The 12,880-nt window shown below is 45.4% G+C and overlaps 1 protein-coding gene across 1 annotated transcript; it reads right to left on the bottom strand.

The window, feature by feature from the left end:
• Nucleotides 1–6,234: 6,234 nt before the first annotated feature.
• On the bottom strand, nucleotides 6,235–12,524 carry CRK (CRK proto-oncogene, adaptor protein). The gene is given in 4 exon segments (XM_026721140.2): nucleotides 6,235–9,217; nucleotides 10,899–11,434; nucleotides 12,197–12,235; nucleotides 12,238–12,524. Coding segments are annotated over 4 exon segments (903 nt in total). The 5' UTR covers nucleotides 12,428–12,524; the 3' UTR covers nucleotides 6,235–9,079.
• Nucleotides 12,525–12,880: the final 356 nt, after the last annotated feature.

Genomic DNA, 12,880 nt, shown 5'->3' with positions numbered 1-12,880 from the left:
CCTAGCAACGGCCGGCCCTTGGCAACCGCCGGGCGGACGCAGGCGGCGTCGCTGTTTCCCGCCGAGGCAGGCGCTCTGCACCGGCTCAGAGAAGCATGGGGCGGGGCGGGGCGGGGCGGGGCTGGTACGGAGCCAGCAAGCCTGGCGGAAGAAGCGTCGGGAGCCTCCCCTTCTTCGGGGCGCCTTGCCCGAGGGAGCGGCGTCTCCTGGCGGGGCGACTCCTGCGCTGAGAGGGCCGGGCCCTCGACCCCCACCCGGCGGGACCCCGCGTGAACGCGCCCGGCCTTGGCAGAACTCGGTGCCCTCCAGGCCGCCCGTCCCCAGCAGAGCCGGACGCCGCCTCCCCTCTGACCGCTCCTCCAGCTTTGTTGGTCGGCCAACTTTCTAAGCCGCTTTGGCCTCCTTCCTCTGAGGGGGACCCGACCCAACCCGGCGCGCTTCCCCGGCAGCGGCAGCCCCTCTTGGCCCACTTTTCCCTTCAGGAGGTGGAGAACTTCAGGCGGCCCTTGGCCAACGAAAGAGAAAAGTTCAGGCTAATGTGTTTTTTGTGAAAGCCTGGCCCGACCCTGTTAATTGGAGCAGGCCTAGCCCGATGCTCCTAAATGCCCAGCCTGCCAGTCTTTCTGAGGACTTTGACCAGGACGGACATTAAATGGGCAGTCCAGGTCTTCCTCCTTCCCCTTTTGGAAGACGCTGAAGACCCATCTTCTGGAACCTCTTGGGTCCTCCAGGAGCTCTCTGAGACTACTGCTGCTCACTTAACAATGGCAGTTGAGATGCGCATTCCAGTCGCTAAATAGCATATTGTAAAGCATGACATCACATGCTTTGCAATAGAAGTTCCAGATTTTAGTTGCCGTTGTTGAGCGAATCCTGTGCTGCTGTGGAGCAAGGGCTTTGTGTGGTTGCCACTGGCAACCTCCTACCAGCTTCCCCGTTGGCATTGCTTGCAGGAAGCCGGCAAAGGATGCTGCAGATTCTGTGGGATGGAGGGTGATGGTTAGGGAGAGGCTCTGGATGGGAGATGAGGCGGGTTACTCTTGGGGCACATGCTTCCTGTATGTTGCTTCAGTGGCACATTCCAGCCCTTTGCTCCCAGCTCTCGGTCCTGCTCAGCAGCCTTGGACAGTCTGGTTTTGATGGCTGTTGCCTGGTTGGTCTCTAATAAATAATCATCATCATTGACCTAACAGAGATGAGAGGGCCAATCTGGTATATATTACCAAAATTTAACTGAGCTTTGAGGCCTGTCTTCCCATCCCAGAGATGTGCGCAAGTGGGTTTGGGGCATGGCATCCGCTGTAGGGGTGGAAGTGTTAAGTTGTGTGACACAACACTTGGGTGGCTTCCAGAGACACTGCGGTTGATTGCTTGATATGAGGCCGTGTGTGTTAAATTGAGCTCCACAGATCATTAAGGTTATTGTACCAGCCTCCTTGCCTACCCTCCCTGATTCTGTGGCAGGTTGGTAATGGAGTTCCCAGGCTTACAGGCAGACCTGGATATGGGACCGCAATGGCTTTAACCACACTTCTAGATTGCTTGGGCGGGGGGGAGGGGGGGAAGGGGCAGGATGCAGTTGCTGTTTTGGGGCCTGCTGTTTTTTAGTCAGAGACCCCTTAGTAGCCTTGATTCCCTTCAATCCTGATCTCCCACTGGACTGGCTCTCCGGTTTGGCAACACTGGTGCTGTGCTCCTTCCTCTGGTTTCAGTTGCAATAGGTGTCTGATTCAGTCATCCAGGGAGGCGTCTGGAACGAAAGTTCTCCCCTAAAGGTGCTTTTTCAAAAGGCAAGTGGACTTTCTTGGTTTTCCCCCTTTGAAAATAACAGCCTGCTCGGGGGGGCGTTCACCCAAGAAGTTTCTTCAGTTCTGAGGTACAGAAGAAGCTTCTTGGATGAGAAGCGAAATGTCTTTAAGGAAAAGCAAAGTCTAGTAGCTTTTTGAAAAAGCACCTTTGGGGTTGCAGCAGATATTGGTGGAGAAGAGGTCAAGCCCCTGTTTGGTAGATGGGGGTGGGGGGTGAGAAGACCTGGTACTTTCTGTGCATGTTTAGCATGTCACATGGAAACAACTGGGTGAGTGATCCAATGATTTGGGATTGAGGTATCATCACTATGTTGATGATACCCAGTTTTAGAAGGACATTCCCTTACAACAGACCCCCTACTCTGACAGGCTGTTTGTACATGCAAGTATAAAAAACATACATTTCTTACCTTACATCTCTTCTGCCTCCGATCAATTGTGGACTGGCCCCAACCCTCGCATCCTCCAAGCGGCAGGAAGTCCCTTGGCACCACCTTTCTCTTGCTCCTTGCTCAGGCTTCCGGTGCCTGCACTGTGGGGAGGCAGTCATCCCATGGGTGGTTGGGACCCTCATTGGGAAAGGGCCATCAAGCAAGGCAAGTGGGCAAATTTTAGAGATTAAGGGGATGGTTTGCCAAACCACAGGGTGGCAGACAAATAGATCTTTAGAGCTGTTTGGCTTCATTTCTATAAAATCACTTTTTCTAGGAATGGGTGGTCATATAAATACAATGAATGGATGGGTGTGCTTTGGCAGAGCAGTCCAAGGAGTCAATTGTAGGTGCTGTTTGTTGCAATTAGTTGGGACAAATGTTCAGGTTTGTTTGGGTCATAATTCCGTATGGACAGGGTCTAGAATGATGAACATGTTAGCAAATGATCTGGGATTCTTTGTGGCCTACAGTCTGGGGAGAGACTGGAGGATCTCTAGGATGCCCAATTACTGGTTTGTCCAGGGGTGCACTGGTTGGAGCAGCTGTGTCAGTTAAGGGCCTCCCAGACTTCTGGTTCTTGGCAGTTGAAGCTATGGCTTGGGGGTCTCTTGCCAGTTTTGGCTGGTGCACCGGTTGCAGACCTATCTCATCATATGAGGACCTGGTTGCTCTGATTCCTGCCCTTGTCCCACTCAGTCTACTGCAACACCTTTCATAAGGGGTTGTCCTTGAAAGATTACTTGCAAACTTCAGTTAGTCAAAATTTTAGTGGCCATTTCTAACACCGGCATTACAGGCTCCATATTGCCTGCCTGTAGGCATTTGGGGGCAGTTTAAAGACATGGCTTTAACCTGTGTAGGCTTGGCACCAAGTTAACTGCAGACTGCCATTCAGCAGCCACAATTGGCCCAACCTATGTGATCACGCTGAAAAAGAAGCTGGTGGAGACCCACGGTTGGGAGGTGTGGGGGGCTAGGACCTGGAGTGGCCCTTAGTTATATTAACCGGCCCACTAGAATGGCCTCCTAATCTAATGGATCGTAGACGAGCTCTAACTTTGCGAACTGTTTGAATAAGGAGCAACTGTACTTTTTTATTTATAACTTATTCAATATAATATAGCTGTCCATCCAAAAGATTGCGAGTGGCATACAATATGTATTAAAAATAAATAATTAAAGCTCACAAACATAATCAGCCAGTACCAAAAGCTATCCAATAGGGGCTTGACCAATGGGTCATTCCGTGTCAAGTGGTCTGATTTCAGAAAAGTGCCCTGTTCGACCATCACGGATTTCAATTAAATTTTGTATGAACATGCACACGTCCCCAATGAATATGGGTAAAGCGTTACATTTGCCGATGCAATACTTGCAGATATAGTCATTTGTTTCACCCCCATACCGCAGCCTTCTACAGTACGAGGTTTCAGCAACTTTGAGACATATCATCTCCAGCAATATTTTGTTGAGAGAAAGAAAACTTGGCCATCTTGTACGACTTTTTGTGCTCTATTAAACAAAACAATAAAAACATTCTCATGAGTGATCTACATAATTTGAAGCAAAGTTGGCCGAAAATATTGTGGCTCAAAAAAAGATTGAAGTTTGGCTTTTTATATTTCTGGAAGGAAAGGTATGATTAAACATAAAACTTGGTGCGTAAAAAGTTAGCAACACAAGGTTTTCAAATATAAAAATTCATTCTCTTACTACTTTCTGAAAGTTTACAAATTGAGCGTGAAGTTGACGTTTTTTGTAAAAATGCCAAAAATAGGGTATTTTCAGCCTGTTTTTATAAAAAAAAGACTTGGAAACTCTGTTAAATCATTCTCATTAGAAAGAGCATGTTTCAAACCCCTAAAAAAGCAGGGTTGTTTTTTCATCACTGACGTATAAAAATAGGGACAAAGTTGAGAACATTGCTATGGCAACATCACGTTGCATTCTATTATTTTTTTTGTCTTGTTTGTTTTAGATAGACATCATTACTATTATTATATTGCGTTGGCCCACGGTGACATTGTCACTACCAGTTCAGGCACTTGAACCAGCAACCCCATTGACCTAGGGGGCATGCCCGATACCCAGGTGGGTTTCTTGGTTCAGGATCCCAAGCCTGTAGTTCAGTTTCTTCCCTGAGGTTCCAAAGCCTTGGGTATCTGATTCCCAAGCTGATGATTGGGCAGTTCATCCTAGGAATCCAAGTGTAAACTGGGTGTCATATATGGTTCCGAAGCTGAAGTCCACGCTGTTAGTATGAGCTGCCAAATTCCAACGATCGCTTATTATTGAATTTACGTGCCATGTTCTTTAGCATCGCTTCTGGGAATTAATACTGTTGACCTAACAAGGCACTGGAAGCACGCAAATAAGATGTGGTTCTGGAACCCAACAAACATCTTGTCTTTCAGGCCAATAAAATGAATGAACAGGGCCTCGTGGATGCATACATTTTACCAATGCATCATTTTGTTCTATCAAAATTTCCATGATGTTGCCTACCCACCATTTTTTGTCATAAATGCAGGCAACATAACGAGGAAATATGTCGGCCCATTTTAAATTCGGATAGACGGTATTGGACATTTTGGCCACAAGGTTAATCGTGTCCTTTAAAACTGTTGAGGAAAATTGTTTGACCCCATACCGCAGCCTTCTACAGTATGATTCAGATTTCAGCAATTTGAGACATCTCCGGCAATATTTTGTTGAGAAACAACACTTGACCATCTTGACTATGTCCCCGCAAGTATTGAATTGGCAAATGTAATACTTTACCAATGTTCATTGAGGATGTGTGCATGTTCACACCAAATTTCACTGAAATCCATGATGGTCGAGCAGGGGCACACACCCCCGCCCAGACCACTTGACATGAAATGACCCCAATCACACCCATGTTAACCCCAGGCCTGGGAACTTGGTCACTTTTTTCCTTGGTATTAAACTTTACTATTTGGTAAGGCCATACTTAGAATACTGCATCGTTTTGGTTGCCATGATGTAAAAAAGATGTTGAGATACTAGAAAAAGTGCAGAGAAGAGCAACAAAGATGATTATGGGACTGGAGGCTAAAACATAAAGAACGGTTGCTGGAATTGGGTATGTCTAGTTTAATGAAAAGAAGGACTGGGGAGACATGATAGCAATGTTCCAATATTTGAGGGGCTTGCAGAGAGAAGCAGGGTGGTCAACCTATTTTCCAAAACCCCTGAAGGCAGGAAAAGAAGCAATAGATGGAAACTAATCAAGGAGAGAAGCAACCTAGAATTACGGAATTTGATGACAAAATAAATAACCAGTGGAATTGCTTCCCTCCAGAAGTTGTGAATGTTCCAACACTGGATGTTTTTAAGAAGCGCTTGGACAATTATTTGTCTGAAATGGTATAGTTTCCTGCCTGAGAAGGGGTTGGACTAGAAGACCTCCAAGGTCCCTTCCAACTCTGTTATTCTATTCTATTTAGGAAGAGCTAGGATTAGCATGACACTTGCTGGCCCAAATTTACCATGTACTTCTTTTGTCTGACAAGGTACAACTTTGTTAATAATCATGTGGCATATTACAGCATCAGTCATAACAAAAGATTTCCCAGCTATGTTTAACTTGATCCAGTTTCTAAAGGCTTTTACTATGGACTTAAACCGCCAAGGCTTCCCATATCAGTTGACAATCTTTCTTGTTCTGCAGCAACTGATCTTGTCATTTACTATCACTCAAATTTATAATTGCATTAGATAACTAGAATTGTCACTATTTACTATTAAAATGGCATTTTTATTGTATTTTACTTCACTTTTTTAAAAAAGTTAAAACTTTGTTCTTTGATAGTGTATTTTTCTTTGTGTTTTGTTCTTTTTTTAATTTTTTTGGTCACTATTCTAAAAACAAAAGAATGTTAAAAATGTTTCTTTGAACAATATGGTGCATCTTCAGCCCACCCACTGCCTATCCATGCACTTACATTGTTAAGGCAATGAATCACAAATTCCACTTTTGCAATTTTTATTTACGCCACATGTTATACACATGTTGATTACAGGCTACAAAAAATAACTGTCAAGAAAGTGTGTAGTGTTCTATAATACAGGGCACATTTTATATATGCTTTTGCTTTAGTTTGTGCACAGCATTTTTCACTCTGACAGCATGTTATTAAAATGATTAAAATACTTGTAGTTATAATAGATTAACAAGCTTTGATCCCATCAGTTTTATTATGAAATGCTGGGCTTGACTAAAATACTAGCTAGGAAAAAAAAACCAACCCATTTAAACTGAGTAGTGTAATACTATGCAAAAATGCATCACAAAATAAAACTAGTGACCCGTGGTGCTCTTATAGCAGGTCACTCTAATTTAGGGGAAAGTTAATTACCCAAAACTGACTGCCTAGGTCACAGGTGTCATCACATGATGTTTTCCGCCTTCACAGAGCTGGGGTGGGCATGGCCTGTGCGTGACGCATCTGGCCCACGGGTCACCAGTTTGACACCCCTGGCCCAGGTCTTCAAGCAAAGCTTCATGAGAGCATGAAATGCCTCTGATGCTAGATGAAGAGGAAGGGTGATAATATTGCGACCATACTTTGAAAACTGAAAGCGGCTGAAATATGAATATTGGAATAATACATTTGCCCTTCTGTAGTTGATTTGCTGGATAAACTCCATTGGGACGATTCACACATTAAACTAAAAGCAAAACATAATACATGAACATATTGAATAGTTTTACATACTACTGTCACGGTTTAGTGAATAAAACAAAATTGCTTAGTTTTATAATATACAGGCAATATGGTTTATAAATCACAACAGCTGGTCAAAAGTCAACAAACCATAGGGTCTGTGTCTCATTCCAGAAATTCTGAAGGATCAACATTGCAGAATTGGTCACAGGGAATTTCCAACATTACTTACAATACAAACATCGCCCTCATGTTTCTAATGCTGCCAACTTGGCAGAGCCTAAGCAGAAATGTATTATAATAAACTATGTTTCTACTTAAATGCAGAGTATCCTGTTAAATAAAGCTTCTGTATATCTCTTTAAGAGGTACTTCCTGCAAGAGTACAGAACATCAACCAACCTTAATTGGAGAAATTCTGTGGTTTCCAAGAATACTTTAGGATCTGTTTCGGAAAAATCATTTTCAGGGAAACAAATCTTACAATCTCTACTGAACTTCCCATAAAACAAATTCCCACAGCAAGCCATAAAAGTCAAAAAAAGGCAACTGGTGGCACTGCGACCTTCCCTAAGACCTTGAGAAGCGTCGTTGAGACTTTGTGTCAACCAAGTACTTGGTTCTCAGAACAAATCTAATCGCCCAGCCTCAGTGACCCACTGGGCAACAGTGCTTTGCATAGTGTCACCAATCATTCTACTAGGGAATGGACCATTCCCATCTGTGGGAAGCTGACTTAACAACTAAGGATTGGCTAGAACATTCCATAATCCACAGCCAACTCCCCTTCAAAATACACTTAGGTCCAGCCCTTTATGAGCAATGCAATTATATGTAAATATAAGGATCGACCTGTGCACTGCTCTGTTCATATTCTGATTATTTGGGGGCCCTGACAGACAAGTGGGATCCAGCCATTTCAATATTGCTCAAGCTAGAACAGAATGGCACTATTACATAAGCACTAAAGGGCACTTTCCTCCTTTATCAATGGGATACGAGATGGCATATTACACACCCGCAGTTCATTCTTGGGAAGAGTATCGGGGCAGGCACATTTTGATAAGCAAAGGAAATTTTATTGGTTCAAGGTTATTCTTTTTCTAGCAATATTAAGTCAAAAAAAACTGGCAACAAGCAGTCTGGGGTTAGTAGAAAAAGTGGTTTGTTCAAGTCACGAGTAATGGAAAGATATTGTGTGCGTAAAGTAATCATGTTTTAGAATCAATCCAAAAGCATTCTAGTATTTTCATTAGTTTATTAAAAATAAGTTCATGAAACCACCATCAGAATGCTTTGCAAATGGAACCATAGTTTGAAAGGAACCATTTATAGAAGAAAAGTATTTGGCATTTTCATTTATCATGGCAATATTTGCCTCGCTATATGGAATAAGTAGAAAGTACTAAAAGGAAATTTTCAGGCACTCATCTCTTTTTATAACCGGCTAATGCTTTAGAGTGTAGTGCTCAGATAAGTCGGCAATTTAAAAAGTACAATGAACACAGTTCTCTGCACTTTAAGGGAAGCTTAACATTCCACCAATATTTAATATCCATTAACACCTACCTCTGAAATTAAGTCAGCTACTTGCTATGTCTGTACTAAAGACAAATTTTTGGAACTCACAATAATGAGCAGACTTCGCCCTAACGCATCCAAAATATAATCATTAAGCTCCAGCTATCCCAGTATCAAAATACACTTAGAAAATAGACCAGGGCGATGCATAGTGTACTCATTTTGCAACAAGCAGTTATGAGACAGAAATTACAATATATATCAGATCCAAAGAGAGGAATATTTAGGCTAGCAAGCTGTGAGCATCCTACCAAGCCACTCAGGTTAACTACCTACAGAGAAAGCCATGCAACTGACAAAGCTCCACAGCCCTGGGCAGCATTCTCGTCTATACTCCGGGGGTGGCGAATGTAATATCTTTGACCTACCTCTTGGCACAGAAGCCTTGCCCTGAAAAAACAAGCCCCTCATGAGTGTTGTGTCCCAGGGTCAGTTCATCTTCAATACCAGAATGCTGGCAGAAACAACCCTACTTTTGACTTCTCAAGAAACAGTCTCCATTGCTGCAGCAATGAAACTCCATGTGTGCTCGCTCCCATCCATAAGCAGAACAGTGGGGTCCTTTTCAGCTGAAGTCCTCTTCAGGATTCTGTTGATCCAGCATCCGGACATGTGTGAATGGGAAATGGCCGCGCCTGCCATTGCACTCTCCTTCCCACTGGCCACTCATGTTAATCTTGGTGACCTTGACCAGTTCACCAACCTGCAAATTAAGAAACACAACACCGTCAACTCTGTGAATGACTTTTCAATTCCTCGAGCAGGTATCTAAACAGGTATATTCTGGGAAAGCCTCCCGGTTAACAGCAACATGTTCAGCGGAAAGCAATACGGTTAAACAAGGAACCGGTAGTAGCAGCTGCTCCTAGGACCCAGCCTGGTCCTTTGACAGCAAAAATTACATCTTTTCTCCTTTTCCACCAAGCGGGAAATACAGCATGCTATTTGAATCTCAGGTTTTGGTGTGCTGCAGGGCTGTGCAGTATCTTTTTATTCCATAAAGCAAAGAGCCAACCAGATGATTTGCTTTTGCTACTTAATGAACTTTCAGCATAAATGATTATCTAACTCACCCAAACGCCTATAGAAAGGAACTCAAACACTAAAGGTTAAGAACGACTAGAATTTTTCACAATCATTACTACCGTAAATATTATTTTCATCTCTGGAGCCACATCTCCAAGCCTGCCATCTTCACAGAGGAAAAGTCAGGGTTCTGTTGTCACGCCTCATCATTCTGGCAGTTCCGCTTAACAGTAACGATGGAAACAATTACAGAACAATCCCAGCTTGAGAACAAAGTAGTATTTTGTGAACAAGGGTATGTTGTCCTTTAAATATGTAAGCTAAGATTGTCACAATTAGTGTTCCTCAATAACCCATTGCGGGATTCCTCCCAAGGCAAGGCGAAGGCACCAAAGAGCCAGTCTACAGCCTGAGCTATCGCCGGTAATAGGCAGTCACAGTATTCCATGGAGACATAACTACAGGTAGTCCATACAAACTTACAACAGTTTGTTTAGGGACCGTTTGAAGTTAGAACAGCACTGAAAAAAGTAACATATAACCGTTTTTCACATTTACAACTTGTAGCTTCTCCACAGTCACATGATTTACATTCTTGACAACTCACCCACATTTATGACAGTTGCAGTGTCCCGGACTTACACGATTTCCTTTTGCGACTTTCTGACAAACAAAGTCAATAGGGAAACCAGATTCACTTAACAACCACGATACTAATTTAACAACTGTAGCAATTCACTTAACAAACGTGGCAAGAAGAGTCGTAAAATGGGACAAAACTTAACACATTTCTCATCGAATAACATAAATTTTGGGCTCAATTGTGGTTGTAAGTTATGGACTACTTGCAGTGATACAACCATACTTCCATTAAGACAGGACCCTTCTGGTGACGCTTACGCCTTAACGAAGGGGGATGCCGCCGTGACCACATGAGCTTGACACCCCTGTTTTAGAAGAAATCAAGCTGGGATACATTCAGCAGACACCTGAGAAAATAGTTAATGCATATCAAGTCTCTAAGCAGTAGAACCCATGACCTTGGGCACAAAAGGCCAAAGTATATTTTTTTCAGTATAGCAACTTTTCCTCCTAAACATGCTTCAGACAGAACTTAAGCAATCGGTGGGCTTCTCACAGAAGAGGCAAACACACACACACAGCACTCACAACACAGAAATACTATCCATTTCAAGAAGATCACACTAGTCTTTCTGCCAGCTACACTTGTGGGGAACATCAGCATCAATGGCTCGGAAGCCCTGCCGCTCGTAAATTAACAACTGAAGGGTTCCCCTATTCTTTTCAAAACGGAAGAATCCGAGTGAGAATTCTCTCTGCATTGTGCCACTACATACCTCCAAGGCCAAGGCTGTCTTGTCGTAAGCATTAGGGACCCGCTTCTGGATGACCCGGGCAAGTATTGGCCCATTCTGAAGGTTGGGGAGTGGCGTATTGATGCTGGGCTGGGCATAGGGACCTGGTTCTGGCCCACCCAATGCTTGTGGGATGGTACTATCCTGGTTACTTCCAATCGGAGCGGAGACCGCAGCAGAGGCAGGTTTATACTTCTCCACATAAGGAACCGGTATCATGCCTCGCCTGCCACCACCGTCCTCTGCATTCCACCACTGCTCTTCAGGCTTTTCCCAAATCCTCAGTACGTCTCCTTTCTTAAACGGGAGATCTTCCTCGTCATTGCCACTAAAGTCAAAAAGAGCACGTACATATTCAACTTCTTCCTGCCTGAGCTGCGCATCACTGTTATGCTTTGATTTTGAAACAGGCTCTATCAATGTTGTAGTGTCCAAGTAGTGTATTTTGTAGAACTCCAACAAAGCTGGTAAAGAATCAAACTCTTGATCACCTATCCGAAACTTAGAAGGAGACAACCCTGCAAGCGGGGAAACAAAAAGGAAATAATGAAACAAAACAGAGAACACCAAGAATAGCATTTAACCAATAACCCATTTTGTTTCTTAAAAATGAAAACCTAAATAAATATCCATTGATTTACAGTAGCATTATTATGAGTCTGTACATTTACACGTAACATAGGCACAAATCCACTTTATAAGCAGCAAAATTAAGCGGAAGTTTTTCAGAAGATATCAGCCCCCTTAAGCTCAAAAGAAGATATTAGCCCCCTTAACTAAAGGGGACAGTTGCAAACCTAAGCGTAATTACACAACATGACTCGACCTGCCTTTTTTAAGAAAGAAGGGGCCTGCCTTAAGGAATCCCAGGACCCTAGAGCCACCACAGGAAGGGTCCTAATCCTCACCATTTCAGCCCAGGCAACCAACCGAGTCTTCGGTGTCCTAAATGGGCTTTTAAAAAGCAGAAGACTCAAATACAGACCGCCAAAGAGCATTTTATTCAACTACACGGAAGTAGCGGCGGCGGCAACATAGGCGACCCCGGGTCATTTCAAACGACACACGCAGCCGGCCCAGACGGGAGGCCATGAGGAGGGTTTCGGGACGGGTAAGTCCCAAAGCGATTCCACCAGAGTCGCAGCTAGGACGCTCCGCTCGGCGGCATCCCGGGGACCTCCGGGCGAACAAGAGATCTCCCAGCCGCTCCCTCGGCCGGGGCCGGGCGGCGGAGGCGCGGAAGAGGCCCCAAAAGGCGGGGGAGGGAGGGGAGAACTCACCGGGCGCCGGGGGGCCGCCCCCGCCCCGCCCCCGCCCTGGCTGTTGACGATGTAGTGCGAGACGCGCGAGCTCTCGGAGACGGAGAGGACGAAGTCGCCCAGGATGCTGCCCGAGTCCCGCACCAGGAAGGTGCCGTGGCGCTGCCCCTGCAGGAGCTCCACCGCCTCCGCTCGGCTCAGCCGCCCCCAATACCAGCTCGCCTGGTCCTCCGCGTCAAACTGCCCGGCCATGGCCGGCAGGGAGAGCGGCAGAGTCGCCGCAGACCGCGCGCGCCCACCCGGCCGCCGCCTCCCGCAGCCGCCCAAGATGGCGGCCGCCGCGCCTCACTGCCCGGAAGTGACGTCGGCCCGCCGGAAGCCGTTTGTGGCGGCTCTCGTCGTGCTGTCATCGGAGTGCGCCCGGGGAGGGAGGCGGCCGGGCCTGGAGGCGGGCCTGGAGGCCGCCGCGCGCGCTGTGCGCGGTGCCCGAGGTCCGCTTCGGAGTCCGTCCCAGCGAGGAGCGGTACGTTTTTCTCGCCTCGCCTCCTGCCTGTTCGCAGATGGGATTGGCGCTCGACGGCCGCTCTGACTTAACAACAGAAATTGTGGCCGTAAGTCGAGGACTACCTGTATTGAATACCATATCTCCATCTGTACATTAGTTACAGTTATAGTTTCTATGACATTTGTTGATTTCTTTCAGGA

Source organism: Pseudonaja textilis, chromosome 1 (assembly GCF_049901715.1).
Source record: "Pseudonaja textilis isolate UNSWEBS1 chromosome 1, rPseTex1.2, whole genome shotgun sequence".
Lineage (NCBI taxonomy): Eukaryota > Metazoa > Chordata > Lepidosauria > Squamata > Elapidae > Pseudonaja > Pseudonaja textilis.
Note: the sequence above shows the minus strand (reverse complement) of the source record. Positions and strands in the feature narration are given on the sequence as shown.